The 22,155-nt window shown below is 41.8% G+C and overlaps 2 protein-coding genes across 5 annotated transcripts; both read right to left on the bottom strand.

Annotated features, from left to right (window-relative positions):
* Positions 1 to 4,181: 4,181 nt before the first annotated feature.
* Positions 4,182 to 8,703, bottom strand: LOC133908398 (ubiquitin-conjugating enzyme E2 5A). Of its 3 annotated transcripts, none has more exons than XM_062350407.1 (5): positions 8,360 to 8,703; positions 8,171 to 8,258; positions 5,610 to 5,737; positions 4,650 to 4,754; positions 4,182 to 4,575 (listed from the first exon to the last, which is right to left on the bottom strand). In XM_062350407.1, the coding sequence occupies exons 1-5, from the start codon at positions 8,657 to 8,659 to the stop codon at positions 4,435 to 4,437; spliced, it is 762 nt and encodes a 253-aa protein (XP_062206391.1). In that variant the 5' UTR covers positions 8,660 to 8,703; the 3' UTR covers positions 4,182 to 4,434. The 3 variants fall into 3 exon arrangements, with proteins under 3 accessions (XP_062206391.1, XP_062206392.1, XP_062206393.1); XM_062350408.1 differs by having other exon boundaries at positions 8,171 to 8,286; positions 8,360 to 8,699; XM_062350409.1 differs by having other exon boundaries at positions 8,364 to 8,698.
* Positions 8,704 to 9,502: 799 nt separating this feature from the next.
* On the bottom strand, positions 9,503 to 13,406 carry LOC133908399 (vacuolar protein sorting-associated protein 25-like). 2 transcript variants are annotated; one of them, XM_062350410.1, is made up of 7 exons: positions 13,236 to 13,406; positions 12,989 to 13,084; positions 11,638 to 11,777; positions 11,265 to 11,318; positions 11,062 to 11,150; positions 10,915 to 10,984; positions 9,503 to 9,827 (listed from the first exon to the last, which is right to left on the bottom strand). In XM_062350410.1, exons 2-7 carry the CDS (start codon positions 13,045 to 13,047, stop codon positions 9,706 to 9,708), a joined length of 534 nt encoding a protein of 177 aa, XP_062206394.1. In that variant the 5' UTR covers positions 13,048 to 13,084; positions 13,236 to 13,406; the 3' UTR covers positions 9,503 to 9,705. The 2 variants fall into 2 exon arrangements, with proteins under 2 accessions (XP_062206394.1, XP_062206395.1); XM_062350411.1 differs by having other exon boundaries at positions 12,989 to 13,130.
* Positions 13,407 to 22,155: the final 8,749 nt, after the last annotated feature.

A 22,155-nucleotide genomic window follows, 5' to 3' on the forward strand; every position in this document is an offset into this window, starting at 1 on the left:
TCACCTTCACTCGCTTGGACCGTTGGCGTAATGCTCTATAAATGAATCAAGAATGCATTAAAAAATAATCAAACGATGGAAAAGTGTGTGTATATGATACATGCTTGAAAATTAATAGAGCGTTGCATTTCGGAAACATTTGCAAAAGACCACAAAATGATTAGGGTTCCGAAGTTTGAAACCCCAGATAAGATAACCTAAGTGCATATATCTTGAAGTGGCTAGCGGTCAGACCGTTGTTGAAGTGGCGGTCAGACCACCAGCATGCAAAAGGTTCTGGCCTCTGGTGATCAGACCAGGCTGAATGGCGGTCAGACCGACCAACAATGGTATAACTTCCGACTATGGGTTCGACTGGGGTTTTGAGTTTCTTAACTGACGGTCATATCAGCCTAGTCGGCGATCAAATCGCGAGACCTTGCTAGTAGCACCTTTGTGAGGTCATCGGTGAAGGCTCTAACGAGGCCTTCGACCATGAAGGAAACTAAAATGCTCTGTGGGACTAGTGGAGTGCTTCGGAAGTGATTTAGACAATATTCAACGAGCTAAATTCAAAATACCCCATGGATAAGCCCAAGTCTAGGGTTAAACTTGGGTCTAAATGACATTGGGATCAACTCGAGCTTGAGAATGACGGAGAATCGACAGGGGATGCCTCACCTTAGTGTATGGAAGCTTTCTATTAGAGGGGATCACTCTATGGAAGCTCTGATTTGGAGATCGGGCTCCGGGGTGGTTTGGGGCTTGAGGTGGATGAACTCGCGTGGAAACTTCACCGATAACGAGGGTGAAGGGGATGAGCTCGAGGAAGCCTTAAGGGAGCTCGAGGAAGTCCTCTCCGTCAATCTCCAATCGTTGTGGGTATCGAGGTGGTCTCTCTCTTGGTGTGGGTGAAGGAGTGAATGAGAGTGAGAGTGAGAGTGTGAGAGAGAGTGAGTGAGAGAGAGTTGGCCGACTTTCTTAAGTGGAACTTCTACGCTGTGACGATTAGACCGTGGGAAGTATCGGTCAGACCGCGGAAAGACCACGTCGCAAGCCGACGTGGCTCCCCCTTGGCGGTCAGACCGTGGGGAATCCCAGTCAAACCGGGATAAGGGTGTTTTATTGAAATTTCCTATTTTCCCCTGTTTCTATTCTTCTTCATCTCCAAGGTATTTAGAGTTTTCATAAATGGCTCTAAACTATCTCCAAGTACTCATGAAACATGTTTAAATTCAAGTTGTCAAACGAATACATATAAACATAATGTCGTGATGATTATGAATGCTGAATCATGTGATTAGCGTTTTGGGACATGACAGTAGTTTACTCCATCCTAGTATCAGCGTGCACCGACAACCGGAAGAGCATATCTCTGAAACCCTCGCTCTTGAGATTTTGCACCAGAAGAGAGCGAATAAGGTTTTTAAGAAGCGCTCCATGTGACTGCTCAAGTTCTTCAACACGGCTCGTCTTCTTGGTCGCTTAGGTGCCGACCGCTGTCATGGTCAACAAATCCGGCGCGTCGTCAGCATGATCAATCATGCCGTCAACACGATACAACCTACATCCTCAGCAATCTTCATAGCACAGGATCATTACGTAAAAACCATGTCACTTGTACTTTATTTTCTACTATACCTAATTTCGAATATAGTAGATCTAGACATATGTAATACTATTATCTACATGTCTAGATTATACTTTAATAATATAAACATATTAGTTTATCCATTTATGATCATATATTATTTATAGATTAAATTAAATATAAAAGTGTTTTATTTTCCAACATACTACGTAGCTTGAAAAATGGGAGCGCACAACAATGTGCATGATTGGAGTTGGTAGGTGGTACAGTAGAAACGCATGGGTACCGCGTGCTCGTCGCAGAGGACAGCAAGCATCTCGCGACACCGGATTTACAGCTAAAGGCTTCAGATAACTTCGTCTACTTTCTTGAAGAGAACACATCATGCTAGCTTTCAAGTTTTGAAAGCAACGGCGGGTTCCTCTTCGCATCGAATATCGATCATAGCGGAGCAAAGCATACTACACTGATCGATTGATTCGATCATAGCAGAGCAAAGCATAGTACACAAGTGAGTGCGTACGGCTGCGAAACAGGCGACTAGACGCCAATGCGCCAACGGCCAGCGTTACATGATAAAGCACTCTAAGCTAGTGTTATACCCAAACGCTTTCTAGTGAAAGGAGAACTCGAACATTTTTAGGAAGAAAAAAAATGTGTTTGGAGTTACAGAAGAGACCGAGATGCTAGCACAGGAAATTGAAATCTTCAGATTTTAGCAGGAGGGCAAACAAGTTGCGAAGGACAATGCATCGAACGGGACAACGAACCTTTGAAGTAAAGTTTGCGATAATGAATTATGCATTGAAAACAAAACACAACATTGGCTTGCATGGCAACTTTATTCGACGCAAAACGTTTCAAGCATGACACACAGTTTTACACTCTAACCGGCTGAAAGTGACACAAAAGAACAGCAGCACACGGTGTACCCAGAAAACCCAATCAAAATGATCCGTACAACACACAAACACAATGAGACACGTCCATTAAAATGATCGACCGATGCAGCAACGTCGGCGACGATTATCTGATTTTACATGGCGTACTTTCGAGTCCAATCTCTTGCCATAGCCTCATACCTGTCCCTTGTTCTTCTTATACAAATGAGCGATGTCAGGAACCAGAGGATCATCAGCGTTTGGATCAGCCAGCAGAGAGCAGATGGACAGCAACACCTGGATATATAGCAAACCGAACGCAAATGCTAGCTTATGAGATTTAATTATTCAGCCCCACTGTGAAGGGCCAACCAAGGCAATAGCAATACACAAGAGAGAATACCAACCAACCTTGGAAATAGTTATTCAGGACTGCATTGGTCGTTCAAGATGTCCTCACTGGTCATAGCTCGCAAAAACACCACAAGTATCTATGCAAGCACCACGTAGACAATCAACGCAGTCAGAGGGGATTTGAAAACATGAAACAATTTGCACGTGTGAATACAAAACAACCTGCAAGTGGGTTTATGAAAACCTCCTGGCTCGTAGGTGGATTTTTGCAGTTTTCCCTTGAATAAATAAAAACTAGTAGTTTGCCTACCAAAAGAGTAAAGCTAGCGAGTATTTTCCTAGCTAAAACCTGGTATGGTAAGATGATAATCATCGATGTATTATTATTTCCCGAACCGACATGATAATCATCATTCGAGCAAGCAAGCGCTAGAGGAACCAGTGACTATTACCACGGCACGATCGCCGGCGCGCGGAAGGCGTGGGATCCGGAGGGGCGGTGTCCCACTTGCTCGTTGGGCAGCCAGCAGCAGCACCGTTGCCTCCGGTATTATTGCTCAGGCACTGCCACATTCGCAAGGCTGCAGCTCGCGGATGCAAGCAGCTCTGCGTGTCCATCTCTATCTTTCTCACTCGCGAATTGAGTCGCCAGAAGCATGGCCTGGGTAGGGCTTGTGTAGTTGACGCCTTTTGGCCCTTTTGTGATTAGCTTTAACATCCATATATGAAGTCTGGAACAAGCTATGAGGTTGAATTGGTTTGCTTTTAATTTTCCGGCTGAACTGAAGTCAGAAACAAGCACCCGGTAGCAGTAACAAACGTCGTCAGAGTGGCTCACCTGCATGAACAAAACTTCGGTGAAAGGACGGCCAGATATGGCAACTGCTCTCTTCAGTTTTCGTTGCACATTTGGGCATTTGAGTTGAATAGATGTGAGTGGATTTAACTAGGTAAAGGTAAACCTACACAGCAGCAAAATCTCACGCGACAATCTGTCCGTTAAAATTGAAGGGAACGAGGTAAAAGCGCGTCTAAATTCTCTCCTTGTTCTCCCATTGTAGCTTTGAACTATACGGTCATGTCCACTCACTGGATTAGTAGCGAAATGTGAAATGGGCGCGCGCTGTGCACGATTGGAGTTGGTAAAAACGAATGGATACAGCGTGCTCGGGCAGAAGACAGCGAGCATCTCGAGCCCCTGGATTTTCAGGTAAAAAACTTCTGGTAACCTCAGCTACTCTCTTGAACTAACCACAACTTTGGAGTTTTGAAACCAACGGGCTCCTGTCTACCATCATGCACAGCGCAAAGCAGCACAGGCAGCGAAAAGCTTACGATTTTAGCAGGGCGTACAGCAAATGAGCAGCAGGGGAGAATGACAAGGAAACAATTTAAGTTTCCAACAAGGAACAGCTGCATCGCATACATTGACTCGCATGGCAGCATTATCCAACGCAACACGTTCCAAACACCAGTTTGACATTCAGGATTACTGCTTGAAATGACACAATAGACCAGTCAGCACCACAGTGCACTGCAAATGACCCAATTCGATCCATACAGCACACAATCACGGGAAACACGACAAGTAACATAACGCAGCAGCTTCAGACTCCGAAGATCCGATTTTTACATGGCATACCTTTGGGTCCAGGTTCTCGCGGTGTTCTCATACTTGTGCCGGTCCACCTTGTACATGTGAGCGATCTCAGGAACAAGAGGATCGTCAGGGTTTGGGTCAGTAAGCAGTGAACAGATGGACAGCAACACCTGAAAGAGAATAGAAGAAAGATGTTGATAGGAAGGAGCAACTAAGGAAATTCGTGCTACATGCGAATACCAACCTTGGAAATAGTTAGCGCAGGACTCCATTGATCCTTCAAGATGTCAAGGCAAATGCTTCCATTGCTGTTGATATTTGGATGGAACACCTTGGTACGGAATGCCACCTGCACATTGCATAGCATACAGGTCATGCCCTTTGGAATCTGTCGACTTTGAATGTTAAGGATGTGGAAATTCGATATGGCGGATGAATTTCAGACTTTAAATGTTTGAAGCTTGCACATGAATTGTGATAACCACAAACCATAAGCACTTGCAGTAGATTGAGGACTTATTCCTTCATAATAAGTAGATGAGCACTTTAGTGTGTAAAAAGGGAACACAAACAACTGCAGAAGAATTATTGGCACTTTGCCAAAATCCAGAAAAATGGAAGGAGTACACTGCAAAGATACCAAAACTATAAAAACAACTCTGAACTATCACGGTGCAGTTATCCTTGTTCAAAAGTATCGCAACTTGATAGTTGATATATAAGAATCTAACCAAGCCTTAGCTTATATAAATCATATTAAGTACGTTGATTTCCGATATTTTACCACAGGAAACCAGTTTATATGGAATGGCTTTGATTCTTAGAGTTCATCCTAAACCATTCATTGTTTTCAGCAAGTGTGCTTAGTGGCATGGCATCTCACCAATAAGCTCTTGCACACAACTCGTATGCATCAACTTCTGAAAACACCCTAAAAACTCTCAATTTCTTCAGAAGGTTTTAACAAAAATTATGTACACAATAAATGCAGACACATCCACTTGTGTAAAAATGCATGGTTTATCAAGGTACTAAACTACGGATGTCAAGCCCATATGCCGAAGTCATGTTCCTATGATGTGAAATCAGCTTATGCATATGCCTGTTTAAACAAAATACAAGTGCAAAATAATAACTATAAGAAAAGGTGCACATAACAAGGATTGACAAGATCATTGCTCAAATACTTAATCAGCTACAGTACCTTTGGTGGTTTGAAAGGATAATCAGGAGGGAAGTGGATGGTAACTAGGAAAACTCCACCAGCATATGGGCTATCAGATGGACCCATTATTGTTGCCTGCCAATGGAACATGTCTTCACCTACAGGACCTGCAAATAAGATTATGTTGTCAACAACAAGGTATGTGATTTGAGTAACGAAAATGCTAGGTTACACACTGCACTAAGACCATCTTATCTAATGGGCATATGGCCTAAACCTGCAGATTTGATAGGAAACAGAAATGGCACCGAAGAAAGACGATAAAGCAATATTTGTCTAACTAGGCCTTGGTTTTAGTCCAGAGTTTATTATGTGCAGACCAGAGCAATTGCAAGGACAGCTTCCTCCTCTAATAACTTTTGAAAGCTTATTAATTCAAGTGAACAGTTTAAGAGATATATATATATCATCATAATTCTACTGTGATCCATATGCACTCCAAAACCATAATCTTTTTCCGTGTATAGTGATGTCCATGGTGCATCAGGAGCGTCACCAAGCTCCATGTTATGTATGGTATTACCAGATAAGTTAGCATAGTCAGTTCCAATAAATGAGCCAGTTTAGGATTAGGATCAAAAGGTCAGTCGAATTAGGATGGGTTAGTAGAGTTAGTTCGGCTGAGAAGATAGAGTTAGATATGTTAGCAAAATTGAATTCGGCTAGAAGAAGTAGAGTCAGTAAATGGAAAGAGATGAGTTGTAATCAAGGAGGACTCGAGATAGAGTTTGTTTAGGACCCGAGTCCTAGTCGGTTTAGAGACGGCCAAGCTCTGGATATAAAGAGCAGTCGTACCCCACTTCAAGAAATCAAGCAATAAACCAATCTAGTCTTTCATCTGATGTCTCTGATACCAAGTTGATGTGGCGTGATTGGTGAGGAGATCGCAAGGGCGAACGGAGGAGAAGATGAGATTGAGGGTTGGAACGCAGAGGATATCGAGGGAAGGTCAACGAAGAACTGTCTCCTTCACTGTGCCAGGATAGATCCTACGCCACGGCCAGAGGTCAGCTCTTGCCGACACAAGGAGTTTATTCTTTTTTCCTCCTGCAATCATGCACACCTTCGGCAACCTTTATAGTCCAGGCGCCGACCTCCCTAACGGAGGATCACAATCAACTATCAAAGGGTCACAACCATCTAACAAAGGAAATCTATCTCCTAAACGAACTTAAGCAAATCCTAACTCATCACCTTGTGTGCGCATGTTGTTGCATTTTGATAATGCCGCTTCAACCACTTTGATTCACCACACCGTCTCATGCTATCGCGTGAGTCGCTAGACGCTGACGCCGGTAGGTCCTTCCGACGAAAGCATCCACAACACATCCTTGTTCTCTACTTCCTCATCTCCTTGCTGCTGATTTCTCACCTCCCTGCTGTTACCGAGTTCTTCAACTCAAGCCGACGCCAACCAGCATCTTCCCAGACCACATCACGGGCAGGAAACCAGCCAAGGACAGGCCAGCACCTCCCACACCTATCCAATCCGGTCACTTCCCCACGGACGTGACACTCCGACACAATCAAAAAAAAAAAAGGAAAATTGATAATCATGGTTCTTCCCAATATAGTTTGCGTCCCGATTTGAGCATGCCAACCATATAGTGTAATTAAGACATATCAACTTAAAAGATTGATTTATCAATTGAACTGAAAAGAAACAAGAGGATGCCTCTGAACCTCTGAGCAGATTGAATAGAACTAGGGTTCTAGAACAATATACTGCAGTTTTATACTAATGACTGACATATTATCTATAGAAAACAGCATGGGTGTAGCTAGTTTAAATATTCAAATTTGTTATATATTATTCAAAACAAAGTAAGATCAATAGCTAGTTAGTTTTATCCATAGATAAGACATAATAATCATTTTTTTATAAAGACTTGACATTTTCATTGTTCTACATCACACTGTTGAATGATGTGTCGAACTAGAAAAATACTTGTTTGATATAACTTAGTGTGCTCCGATGACTACGCCAGCATATCCTTTGATGAACAACTTAATCTAGAACTAAAGCTAGATAGCATGAAAAGGATGAGTCTTGCATGCTCGATATTCCTCAGGGTAAACATAGTATCCCCATCAATGTTTATGTTGCTAACTACTCGTTACATCAGTTATTCGGTGGATAAATCAGACAATTCAACAAGTATGTGGCATTACGCCAAATGTCCCTGATTAATCCCATTCCGTTGAGATAAAAGTACCCTTTAAAATCTAACAAATTGCACAACAAAGTAAAGGCCCACTCCTGCAGCTTGCCAACAACGATGTAATACCCAAGAGTGAGCATGGAACCAATCCATTTCCATGTAATAACAATAACGACCTAATTTCTCATATCTACTTCCTCTTCTAGTGTTTGACCCACCAACGAACCTATCAATCAGGTACAGTTTTCCTTTAGGAGGCAAGCATGCGAACAAGAAGCCATTCAGAAGCATGTGTCTACAGAATCTGACTCCTACACAAGGGTTAGGCTAAAAATGTAAAAACCACACAAAAGCAAGCATGAAAGAAAGCAATAGGACCTGCACTGCATGAGGTAGGAGGGTCCTTCTGCAGATCCTTGAGCTCCTTCTGAATCCTCTTTGATGCCATCCCCCCTTCCTTGCCCTCCTTTTTGCACCAAACAAGATTAAAGAAACTATCAATCAGGTGTAATCAGAACTTAGGCTTAGAGCATATTAGAGAAGGCCCGAGATTAGGAAAAAGATTACCTGCCTGACTAAAGAACTTCTCTTTCTTCTTCGCTCCTGCCTCCTCCACCTCTTCTCAAGGATCAATAATGGAGCTGGAGTTGGGGAAAGGAACCAGGAGAAGGGTATATGTGTACCGCCCCTATGCTCTCTTGCTAGACAGCTAGAGGTTTGCGTGCTGGCTTTATTTATTCCATTTAATCGTATCATCGCTTCTTGGGGCCTTCCTTTAGTCGCGATACAAATACCATGGCTGATCAACAAGGGCGGCCCAGTGAAAGCGGACGGCATCAAAACGAAATGCCATCCACTGGGCTCCATTTCATACGAGCGGCTGGCTGCTCATGAGCCCGAAGAATTATTCGTCCTTCTTTTCTTTTCTAGACAACAATAAATTAACCGATGGGGATGCAGATACGCATGAAGCTGACATAATGAAGACTAAGATTGGCCACGAATGGTTGCTGATAATCGCAACAATAATTTTTTTGAAAAAGAGGAAAAAAATCAAATGTTGCTGCGCCCACAGATTCCTTTGACTGGGACAGCCTCTGCTGATTGATTCCTCGTGGCCTGCCTGTCAGTGGCAGGACGGAAGAATCGAATTCTTGCGTGAGGAAGTTGCTGCAGTGGATCCCAGTTTGTGCTTGGACGGCTGATACAGTTATCATTCAAGGCAACCAGCAGCTTCGTTGGAAGATGAGAGGAATCGGTTTTCTTTTGTGAATTGGCCGATCGACAACTCGGTTCTTGGAAGGTTCTCGAGTTCTGGTGCCTAACAACGTTTTAGACGAGTGTGGCTCCACGGGAAAAGCAATGAAAACGTTAGCATCTTTTGCATCTAGTGATCTAGAAGAACTGAAGAAGTCACTGTAACAGTTACGTAGGAGGCTGCATACAATTGGGGGGGGGGGGGGGGGGAGTAACAGAAGATGCATGCTTTACAAGAACTACGAGGAATGGAAGCCATATACAAGAAATTCGCATGAATTCTAGGAGCTTGTTCCTGCTCCAAACAACCACACACGAATTTTTATCTGTATGATTCAATTACTAAAACATTTTCCATTTCAAACAACCCTAATCCAAATACGCCTGTTTTCTAAATACCTCTGATTCGATAGACGTTCTAAATAACAGAGGGATTAATAGGCACAAGAGGCAAGAACAATTCAACTCTCTTGCCAGACAATAGACGTTCTGTAGGTATGGTCATTGTTTACAACAGCAGCTCAGGCAGTGATGAATAGGGCATTTAACAAAGTATGCGGGAAGGGTGTGATCAGCATAGTGCTATACAGGGATATGTCATGTTCAACGACACTGATGAAGATTATTGGTCTACTGGTTTGAGGACTGCTGAAAATTTAGACAGAAAATTTTACGCCTTCATCATCAGCTGAAGTGCCTTTAAAGATAGCAGCTTTGCCCTTCTGTTCCAACAGCCGCAAAGCCCGCATGAGAACACCACGATCGATTCCCGCAAGTTCTGTAACAGAGGCCATACAAAAGAAATAAATCAAATATGGCAACATACTTCTGGCGGCATAAAAACAGCTTTGTTTTGGGCTACTCCATCTAGTCACAAATAAATGTCGTTTTGGATTGTGTGCAATCAACCATTCCAAACTTTGATTACAAATTACTTTTTATGCGTTGGGTTTGAATATTTGAAAATAATATGAGTAGATTTGTCTCCAAAAATACTTTCATAATAGTATACTTCTACTATGTTTTATAAATATATTACAACAAAAATTAGTAGTCAAAGTTGTGTCGAGGACCAGGTCGATGTCCAAATGACACTTATTTGTGACTGGAGGGAGTATATGCTTAGTGTTTTAATAGTGTTCCTGCTGAAGCACAATTAGTGTATAAATGAAATATCTAAACATCGTAAAGTGTCTTTACTTCAAGCTGCTGTGAGGCAAGTGACAAAATATGTTGAGATATATTGATATTTCACGACCATAATTGTCATGGCGTCGGGATATCGTCGCTATAACGCCGATATATCGGCGTGGCGGAGAACAGCATCTCACCACAGGGACGCCACGGCTTTTAGGTGTTGTGGTAGATGAGGGAGAGGGAGAGGGAGAGGGAGAAGGGTACCTGTATAATCGAGGCCGACTCCGTCCGACGTCCGCCTCTCTCGTCTGGATCTCCGTCTGCCGCCCGTGCTCGATGCAGATCTAGTGGGAGCAGGTAGCGCGGGGAGGGAGGAGGTGGCGTGGGAGGGAGGAGGCGGAGGGGTAGGGTAAGTAGAAGAGTGTGGGTGGGCTGACTTACATGGGCTAAATTAGTGGGTTGGGCTGGTTTACATGGGCCAAATTTGTGTATTCTCTTTTTTTCTTTTTTTTCTTTCATTTTTATATATACTTTGAGAGATAATGTGTATCTAGAAAAAGTATTGAAATGTGTGTATTCGCCACGCTGATGTGTGTATGGCGCCACCACGCCGCGCATCATAGCGTTGTAAAGTTGTGAAGGTAGTGGGTTGTTGCACCTCGCCACACCGTCGTAACAACTATGTTCAAGACAATGGCATATCTAATGCTAAAGTTTTTGAAACTCACCAGTTCCACGTGTATCAATTCCATAGCGTATTTCTTCAATAGTCATTACTTCCAAACCATTATCCCTTACCTACAAACACAAGGCAAAGAGAAATGTTAAACAGATAGCTTCTTAGGAAATATGTTGAATAAAAAAGGAAGTCTTACAAAGTTTAATATGAAATTGGCCCAATCCTGTATCCGTAGCCAAAGAACAAGGCACTTTTTGTGACCTTTGTCCATCCACTCCGCACGTCCTGCAGTTTCAACATGAATTTAAACAAATGATGAGCATAAAGCCACATTACACCACACTGCATAAATTTACCATAAAATTTGACTAAAATTTATTTAACAGTGTACAGAAGAACCTTCATTAACAAGAGCTGCTAGTAACACTTCCTTTGCTTCAAAGCTAAGAGATCCTGCATTACACAAAGCCCATAAATTCAGTGTACAAAAATATAGTAATTTAGTCTAGTGGAATAATTTTACATGTATAATGTCATGGACGGAACTGGGCCAGTGTGTCACCCATAATCAGCGCCCATAACATATAAATTAGTACAACAGGCTCAAAATGCTTCATGATAAGCCCTCTCTACAAATTATCATCATGCCACAGTGGTCGGCTTAAATTTTCAGAGAACCAAATGATTTTTACAACTACTCTAATAAAACATGTTTTGGCTGAATAGCAAGAAGTAATATGTAAAACTTAAGAATAAGATAAAGGAATATTACTCTCGATCTTTGGATTGGAGAACAAGGGAAAATCTTCTTCCAGGGAGATTATATGTATCTTTTGGCTTTTACAGTAATCAAGTATCAGATCTTTCCATAACTGCACTTGCTTTTCCCGTGTTTCACGCACAGGCTGCAAACTGAGGATACATGTTAGCATTCTACAGTTACCTGTTCTGATATTTTAAAGAATGATTGAAAACAGGTTCTAGTGGAGTTTTTCGTAGAGATATTTGAAAATATAGTGAAGGGAGAGTTTGGTAATAAATAAAGCAAATAAATGCAGTAATTCATCAATCGATACAAATAGGCTCTTGAAACACGTGAGATGTATCATCCAGTGGACGACAATATGAGTACCGAAACATCACAAATCTACATCGAGTACCAATATGATGCCAAAACATCACAAATCTACATCGAGTACCAATATGATAGGAAACTGACATCCAAAAAAGAAAATTTTGTTTCAGAATATTATTTTTTTCAAGAACAACAAAATATTGGTTCAGATAGGTTAATTTTTGCATTTACTGAGCCATGTACATTCTTAGCTGGGGAATGTCATACTGTGTTAATTTTTCATTCTTGGAAAAACACTAACTTTAAATCAACAAGTGCATAACCATGAAGATGCACTTTAGCAATCTTCGTGTACATCTTCTGGATAAATGTTCAGATGTTCACTAAGAACAGGACAGTATGGACATGATTACTGGTCATAGTCGATAAGATGCCCTGCCATACCTTATTTACAAGCATCTAAAGAAACAGGGGAAGAATTTCCTTAAGCAGATATTAGAGAAGCTTACAAAATTTAGAATATCCTCACAAGATTATATATTTATATAATATCCCCGGTACTAGCACCAATTTCACTTGCTAGAGGAGGACAAACTAAAAAAGTGTAATCGCAAACCACTTATGTAGTGTGTAATTTCTCCAGCAAACTAAAAACACAAACTCAGAAACCAATATGTAGGAATCGGATGGATGGTGTATGCCCGAAACTGAAAACTCAGAAACAACAAACGAGCACCAGCAATATGCCATCATCCTATTCCTAGCGAAACCAATCCACTACGCAAGCACAGAAGCAAGTACTTGTTTCGTTTCATTAAACCACCATAGTCCTTAACTTAGAAGCACAAATTTCTATCGAATTCTTGGCCCTGAAAACACTAATTAAGACTAAACACATCACCAATTCAACGTCATCTCAAAGTAACCTATTTCTCTTACAACCTGCAAATTTGCAGAATCAGAAACATGTTGCTTGTGGCATTATTGCTGACAGCACGGACTGCGCGGAAAGGCCGGCGGAGATAGAGCGAAAGAGAGGAGGGATTACGTGAAGTAAGGCGGGTAGTTGAAGAAGGGAGGCAGCCTGAAATCCCCCATCCTTTGCATATCCGCTACGGCGCCCGCTCAACAATCCACGGTTCCCCTGCAGAGCAACTCAATCCGCCATCTCAGATTAATGTCGCTCGCCACTTGACGCGGGAAAAAAACGAAGTGGCATTAGGAATCCACTACGCAGCAAGGAAATCGCCACAAGATGGACGGTTTGGGGTATCCATCCGAAGAACCCTACGTACCAATCGAAGAAGAAACCAAGCCCAGGTCCGGATGGATCTGCGCTTCCAGCACCAGGAGAGGAGAAGAGTGAAGAGGCCAACGACCCCTAGAGGAAATCCGAGGTCACGGGCTTTGTGGAAGGCGACTTGGAGATGAGTTCAGTTTCTAGCGGTTATGAAGTGTTTCCTCAAAATCACAGTTTTCTCGCACCTTTTTTAATACAAAACTCTCAAAAATCCTAAATTTTTTTACGTGTTTTATAATTAATGTACAACTTATTTTAACTAGATTTAACTAAAAATTATGTGTAAAATTTAAACTAAAATTCTAAAAAAACTACTTTTATAACTTCTAACAATTGTTAGGATCTCAAATAAATTTCTAAAAATTTAAAAAAAATCACTAATATTTATGATGCACTAATTTTTAAAATTATTTCTAACCCTAAATTATATGGTGAAAAAATGAGTTATTTTGTAATACTCTTTTTATATTAATATTAGTAAATTTTTCTAAATTTTTAAAATTTATTTAAGATCCTAACAATTGTTAAAAATTATAAATATATTTTTTTAAAAAAAATAATTTAAATTCTACGTATACTTTTTAAATAAATATAATTAAAATAGGTTGGAGGCTAGGAGGTGGACTAAAACTTATGCATAGGCCCAGGATGGTAAGTCCATCAGGCCTAAAGAGCCTTAAGGCCTTGGAATGGGAGATGAGATGAATTTGGGACGTGGGCTTGAAGGAGACCCAATCTGTTTAGTCCATCAGGCCTGAATTGTTGGGCGGGCTGCTTGAGATTGGGCTCCAGGAATTACTACATGCGTGAGCTAGCGGAGTTTTTTTTTATATATTTTTATTAAAAAATTAAATAAATAGACTCCTCACGGTAATGTTTGCAAAAATAGGCGTCTGCCACCCTTTAAAAGCGCTGCAACAGAGAACGGTAAGGAGTGCTACGGTGGTAGGACAACCCTTACCGTCCTCTAAAAGGATGGGTGGGGCTAACCGCCCTCTAAGAGCGTGGGTAGGTACAGGTGTGGTTTTTTTAATTGTACATTTGTATTGCTCAATATTAAAAAAATAGTGCACATTCGTTCGGTGAAAAATATTTAAAATTAATATGTTGCAAATTTTGGATCAAAATGGTAAAAAAGTGGCCAATACGGTATAATGGAATAGTGATATTTTGGAAAATATGGATCGTTGTAAATTTATCGATATTTTGGACTAGTTTACGTTTTGTTTGGAGGATGCAAAATCAATTTTTTTGAACAAATTATAGATGTGAAGTACTCGCAGCATATTACGCGGCAATGAAGTTACAAACGGCGACAAACATTACATGGAATATACGGTGGAAAATATTACATGGGACTGTAATCACGAAGACACGATGACAAAAAAAGGTGGCATGTACGGATCGCATAAAGATTTACCTAATAGTGCGCCGCTCCTAGTCATAACATGCCTTAGAGAGTGAAAACATACCAGGTTACATTAGATGCTCTCTACTAAGATATTTGCCCTTTCGCAGGGCATCGGAGCTTACCACCTTAGCGCGACGGGTCCTCTCCTGCTTCCTTGCACTTTTAGCTTTGCGGGCCTAAGCCGCGGTATGGTCCTGTGTTGCCTTCATCATGCGCTCTTCTTCCTGTCTCTTCAGACGTAGTTCCTCTTGTTGTTGCTCGTACTCTCGGCGTGCGTAAGCTTCCCTCCTCCACCTTATGATCATGTCGATCTACCGCTTCTGGTCTTCATTTTGCTCAATGTCGAGCCATTCAATGAAGTCACAGATAGGTGGAGGAGACTGGACAATTAAAACAAGATGAGAGATTAGTAAAACAGTGCATGAAATCGGGAAAGATGTGGCTGATCTTTGTCGCTATACCGGTGGGTACTCATACAGTCCATGTTGAGGCTTACCATATTGGTAGTTGGCACACATGAAGAAGCGTAGGCCATACATATAGGAGATGTCCTGGGACTCGCGAAGCCTACAACGGTCACCACAGAAGTACATCGGTGGTTTGACCCCCTGGGGAATGAAAATCCCTCAATGTTTCTTGGGTGGGTTTGGTGGAGCTGAGGAAGACATTGCAGTTGAGAGAACTGAGAAATGAGTGGTGTATCCATGCATGAAGGTGGGGTTATTTATGGTGACGGAGGGCAGGTGCATGGAGTGGGTGTATGGACTTGACGGGGAGCAGGAGCAATGGATTCCCTCTTGAAGAATGGAAAAGTTGTGACATTAAAGCTCTCACGTGTTGTTATTTCTTGTCTACAGCCTGCGCAAGGATAAAGGTGTTACCATTTCATGGTTAAAGTTGAGTTGTGCGGTCACTTCGTATCTGCAGATTACGCCAGGACAGAGGTAATGTCATTTAATGGTTAAAGTTGAGTCGTGTGGTCACTTCGTGACTAAAGCTAGACTCCCGACAGAGGTTTCAAGTGGTCACTTTGTGTATAAGTAGCTTAGTAAAAAATATTTTTCTAGGTCTGTTGTGAATGGTTCATACAAAGTCGAGGATGATAGAAAGTAGCATGTGGCCACGTTGTATTATGAAATGGAACTAGCGTGCGGTCACATTGGAATAAGAAATGCAGTTACGACATGGTAAATAGATCATAGAGAGTAAACATGTCCAAATATGTAAGAATAGTTTGCAAATCGAAGATGCATATGTAAGTTAAAAAATAAATGTACAATCCTACTACTATCTCTCTCGCTAACGTTGGTTGTTCCCACCATCATGTCCTGGTGTCGCTGCCGCTGGTTGGCCCTCACGTACCCCCTAAAGTAGGTCAGGGCGTCGGGTGCACCAACCTGCTTGGTAGGCCTAGTAGGGATCAAAGGTGTCGAGGCCTTCTCCTGGGTGTGCTGTGTCCGAAGTGGAGCACTGGGCAGCTGGGACTACGGGAAGATGTCATAGTCCGGTGTGCCCCCGAAGAAGTCCTTCACGAGGTCCAACGGGGGGTCTAGCCCAGGCTCATCCTCCTGGCTCGGGTATAAAGACTGCGAAGGTTCCACCGGTGTCCATGTGTACTGACTGGAGGGGCCTACGAACAGATGAATTTATTAGATATTGAAAATATGCAAATGAAAGTATTTGTATAAAATACACTATTGTACCTGTGTGATATGCAGGTGTAGCAGTAGATGGCCAGGCGTGTGTGCCGTAGTAGGGGGTGAACGGTGGTGGTGGGACTGGTCAAGGTGCAGCTGAAGACGACCCGGCCTCATCTCCGTAGTAACATGCGGACAATATTAGATATACTATTAAATATATTGAATACTGCAATGTAGTGTCGCCCATTACCTAAGTGGCCTACAAGAGGTGAGGGTGTCGGCACTGGGCTCGGTCTAGGTGGCAGCATTGAGACGTGTGTAGGTGCACCTAATATTTGTTTCAAATTAATTTAATGCATCAGTAACAAACGAATATCTTTAAACGCCGTGCGTATGAAATATCCGTACCTATTGGCTTCGGGCCTGTAAGTCGTGGTCTAGGTGGCCGTGAGGGTGCCAACCCCGGTGGACGGCGTTGCACATCAGACCTCCTGGATGACTCTACGTGGACCCCACCGGCAAGAGATAAGCTTCAGGGCCCGCACGGTCTTTTCGAAAACCCGCTTGACAAACCCCGCTACATCCGTCGCACTGAGCTGCACCCCTTGCCTAAGGCGGTCTATGGTTCCAGCCACGTCCCTATGGATATCATAAATGATATCGGTCTGTGTAAACAAACAAGAAATGAGAATTTCAGTTTATAGTCATTCTGATGGGATTATATGTTAATTAAATAAGATGTGAATTACACATACCACTAATACAGCGTCCTCGTCCCAATGGCCCGGGTAGGCCTCCGTAGTCGACGCGACGTGAGGCTGGACATCCTCTGGGGTGATGGTGACCCATATACATGTACGTGATATGTACCACTGTAGATACTCCTCGAAGCTCCGCTCGTCGAAAGGACAAGCCTCCTCCACGACATGTGTGCCTTCTTTGTGGTCTTCTCCATGTACTCACATAGCATCCATCCATAAAACATACGGTTATCTTCCATTGCCTTCGAAGCAGCTGCGTAGCGATCAATAAAATATCTGCAAGTTCCATGCATAATACCTTCTATAATTCCAACAAGTGGGAGGTACCTCATACCCCGTATGACCCAGTTGTAGACCTGTAGCCCTTTTAGAGGACGGTAGGCGCCTATTTTTACAAATATTACCATGAGGAGTCTATTTATTTAAATTTTTAATTGAAAAAATATAAAAATAAAAAAACTCTAAGCTAGCGATGTATTATATTATTATTTGAGTGTTAAAAAAGTCACTGTATTTATTTTTAAGGTTATGAAATTACCATAATAATTAAAAAAAAATATAGATCACTTATTGTTATGAACATTTAATTATCTAGATTAAATAAAAAGTTCATATCAAATACGATTAATAAATAGCTAAATTCGAAAATAAAAATTATAAAAAAAATGAAAAGTTCGATTTCTATACGAGAAGCAAAATATCTAAATCAAGAGTCCAAATAAAATAAAATAAATTAGAATAAAAAAGAAAGATCCAATTTAAATATAATCTTAGAAAAAAATAAATTATTATAAAAATAAAAACCTAAATAAAAAGATCATATAAAATACAATTAATTAAATGTTTCCATGATAACCATGATAAAATGTTATAGTAAAACTAATCACGCTATGAAGCTGAGCCATAGTTTTCAGGTAATAGGCCGAGCCGACGGCCGGCCGCCCTCCTGCCTCCGGCACACGCGCCGGGCCGCCGCAGCGTTGATCTTTTTTGTGCAAGCTAGCGGCCAAGGAGTCGGATGCTCGGATCAAGGAATACAACGGCAAAAACAAGTTTGTGAAGTGGCGCGCTTGCTTGCTTGGACCGTTGGGCATGCATGCACGTCCGTGTTTCAGTACGCACGCAGCATCTCTCGTAAAAAAGCTCCAATAATAGGGGCTGGCATTAGTAGCTCGTAGCTGGACGCTTACACTGGTTATTATTGGGATGGTGCTGCCGCGTTGGACTGACTAATTAGACAGTTACGTTGGGCAAGATGAACGATGCATGTTTCGTTTTACATACACCCAGGTCAGCGAGAGGCCGGCTCCCACATCAATCGATCGCTTTTGGAGTAGACAGCAGTGTATGCTAGCCCGGCTTGGCCAGTTTGTGAGAGCTGTGCGTTGTGAGAAAACTGCAAGCCGCATTAAGTATGAGTTGGTCCAGATCTTTCTAGAAACCTTCTTTCTTGAATAAACAGCACGGAACGATAATCCCTAACTGTTCCGTTCAACAGTTAGGGCAACTAGCTAGACGATGCTGGTATATATTATTCAACGCGCGCGTCTCATAACATGTACGTACCAACAGTGGCTGGCCAGTACTTTTAATTTAGTATATATACCCATCGTGTTCGTGTCCATGTGGTTGTGCGCCTCGTCTCGCTCATGCTCGCCCCGCCATCTCGCCCCACCTAGCTCAAGCCCGCCACCATGACCCTTGCCTCGCTTATGTCCGCACCATCATCACCCTCCATCTTAGGAACGTGGTCGTCGTGCAGTCATACATACGGTCTCAATCTCTTAAGAATCGACATACTCACGCACGTGATCTTTACTCGTGCCTCGAGGGCGCCTAGGCTGCTATGCCAGTGGACAGTGGGTTATGAGCTATAGTCGTGTCAACGCCGATCAGGTTGTTGAGATATGTGCTTAAGCCATTGTGAACTATAGTCATCGTGCACACCTACTAAATATGACACTAGCTAAGTATCTATGTGTTACAATAAAAATATAAATATTAAACGTAATAATTACAAGTATAAACTTATAGTATAATGATATGGATGAGCTATGGGAGCGTCGCCGAATAAATACATCGAGAGTGATACCGTAATTTGATTTTAAATGGGATCCCAAAAAGGAGTAGAAAATTATCGCTAATTTCTCTTCTAATTTCTTCAGTTGTTTTTATTAGTAAAATAAGTCTCATATCCGTATTTAGTAACGAGACGGAGAGATCAAAAAATAAGAGTGAATAGCAAAAGTGGTTAAATTATTTGAATTTTAGAGATTATTATTAGATGTGTAAAGAGTAGAGAGAAGAGCTAACGCAAGAATCAACTTGCGTTTTATACGATTGACATATAGAATTTGTTTTGCACAAAAAAATTGTTTGTACATAATCCCTTCAAAAGCCCGCCAATGCCGTATCATGTGTTGTTGCGGCAGAAGCATGTCTCTCCGTGTGCCGAGAACGAAACTTCCTCGTCCAAGCCGTTGTCTCGTGTGAAATTGATTAAACCATGCATTAGCAGGTAGCAAATCATGTACGCATCTTGGTCCCAACTAGCCAACTGCCCGATCTATCAAACATATATAACGAGACCATGCTTACTCGACCGACCGACCGACCGGCCTGCATGCTCTTCAATCCACTAACTCTTCAGTTCATCATCCTACAGAACCGATTATAGATGATGATATCTTCCGTGCCGATCTATGATAGAGCTGCTAAGAACTAGCACTGATATCGATTATCAGTGTCGATTTTAGTCACGAACCGTCACTGATAGTTCGTCTGGACCAGAATTTTGATCAATTCTAATTTTAGCTCGCCCTCATGTTCGGTTGCAGAGATTTTTCACGACGATGAGCGCCTCTATCTTATCTCCTCCACCACATGCATCTCTCTCTCTTATCACCTCCCCTGCCACCTCCTCCACCAGCCTCCTCCCCACCTCGCTCCTCCCTTGCCTCCACCCCCACCAACCTCCTCCTCCTCCTCTCACGGGATCCACGACGAGATCCAATGAGGATCCACGGTGGGATCCAACCGTGGATCTCTCTAGGGGTAGAGATATACGTCGTCGAGCTAGGGCAGACGACGGATGACGGTGCGGTGCGGACGGCGACCTGGGGGCATGGCGTGTTTTATGGCGGCAACATTCTTGTCGTCGCATCTGGATGTGCGTGTTTTTGTCGTCGAGTTGGGGCCGGGAGCGGACGACGGACAACGAGCTAGGGCACAACATGTTCTGTAGCGGCGATCTTCGTGCTGCCGCATCTAGATGTACGTATTTGTGTCGTCGAGCTGAAGTCGGAAGCAAACCATGGATGGCAGTGTGGACAGCAAGATGGGGGCGTGACGTGTTATGTGGCAGCAGCATTCGTGCCGCCGTATCTAGATGTGTGTGTGAGACGCCGAGCTGGCACGGACGGCAGTGGGGTCCATGCAGGATGGTGTGTTTGGTGAAGTTCACAACGGAGACCTGAGCTCCACGATAGCGATCAGTGTGGCAGCAGGCTCGAGTGGCTTCAACATTGTTAATCCGATCTGTAATAGTGGTCACATCTCACAACCACTCAATTTTACCCATGAAGTCATTCTAGTTAAGCAGCAGTCTCATTTAATTTGGTTGTGCTTCCAAGACAGATAGAGAGCCCGGCGCCGGTTGGCACAAGCGCTGTCGCTCGTGGGGTTTGGAGCGCCTGTTCCGCGTGCGGTCATGGCATTTGAGCTGACAACAACATCGATTGCCCGACCGTGTGCTAGCTGTGTACATCACGGCACCATGCATCCAACAGTCACCGTGCGTGATTTTTAGAATCAGAGAGTGAAACTTTGTATCATATTCATGAACAGTGTTTACACACACATATATATATATATATATATATAGAATAGGACACCTATTCTATACTCCTAGGAGTATGTACTCTCACATGCAATATACCACCTAAACAAACACTTTATACTCTTTTATCATTTTTAGTATACTCTAATACTAATTCTAAGATACTCCAATATGAGTTGTATGAAAAAAAATTCAATGTTAGCCTTTCATTTTTGCTATATACTCTTTTTTATACATAAAAGAAGTATATACGCAAATTATGATAAAAATCATGGAATTTCATAAATTTTTTTGTGGGATTTGTATTGTGGTATCTTATAATTACTAATGAAGTATATTTAAAGTGATAAAGAAGTATAACACACGTGTAAAAGTGGTATATGAGAGGTGGGAGTACATACACCCAGGAGTACATACTAGTTTCCCTATGTATGTATATATATATATATATATATATATATATATATATATATATATATATATATATATATATATATATATATATATATAAAAGGGACATGAACATGTCTGTTCGGATGCAACTATCATCCGAACAGGTGCCCCTTTGATTGGTAACTGCATAGGGCAGTTAGTGATACTAATTAGTCGCATATTTGTTTCTCTGGAATGTTTGTTCCTAACACTTCTGCTTGATCAATTATTTATAATATAATTTTTTTTTATTAAAAACTCCTCTAAAATCCTGTGGGAAAAAAATATGAGGAGAAAATAATATGTTGATATATTGATATACAATTAAAACTCCTTTAAAACCCAATGAGAAAATATAAGGAGAAAAAATATGGTATATATCGGTTATTGCCTTATTGTAAGCTCATATGAGAAACCTATGAGGGAAAAACTCATCGGTGAACTTAGAGAGCAATCTTTGGATTATAAAACCCTTGAAAATCATTTGAGAAAATATGAGGAATAAAGTAGATATTACCTCATTAAAAAACTTATATGAAAAATCATATAGGAAAAACTCATAAAGGAAAAGAGTGCAACATAATATGAATATAATATTATTCAGGGATCAACTCCCCGTGAACCTTACAAATCTTACAGTCACCGCATACTAATTCTATGAACACATTTTTGAAATGTAGAAGTTGGTGAGGACTTAATGAATAAATCAGTGAGATTATCACATGATTTAATTTGCAAAATTTATATTTCCCTATTATTTTGCAATTTATGAGGATAGAATATTGTAGGACCGAACACGACGACTAGAGTGGGGTGAATAGGCGTCTCACTAA

Source organism: Phragmites australis, chromosome 2, assembly GCF_958298935.1.
Source record: "Phragmites australis chromosome 2, lpPhrAust1.1, whole genome shotgun sequence".
Classification (NCBI taxonomy): domain Eukaryota; kingdom Viridiplantae; phylum Streptophyta; class Magnoliopsida; order Poales; family Poaceae; genus Phragmites; species Phragmites australis.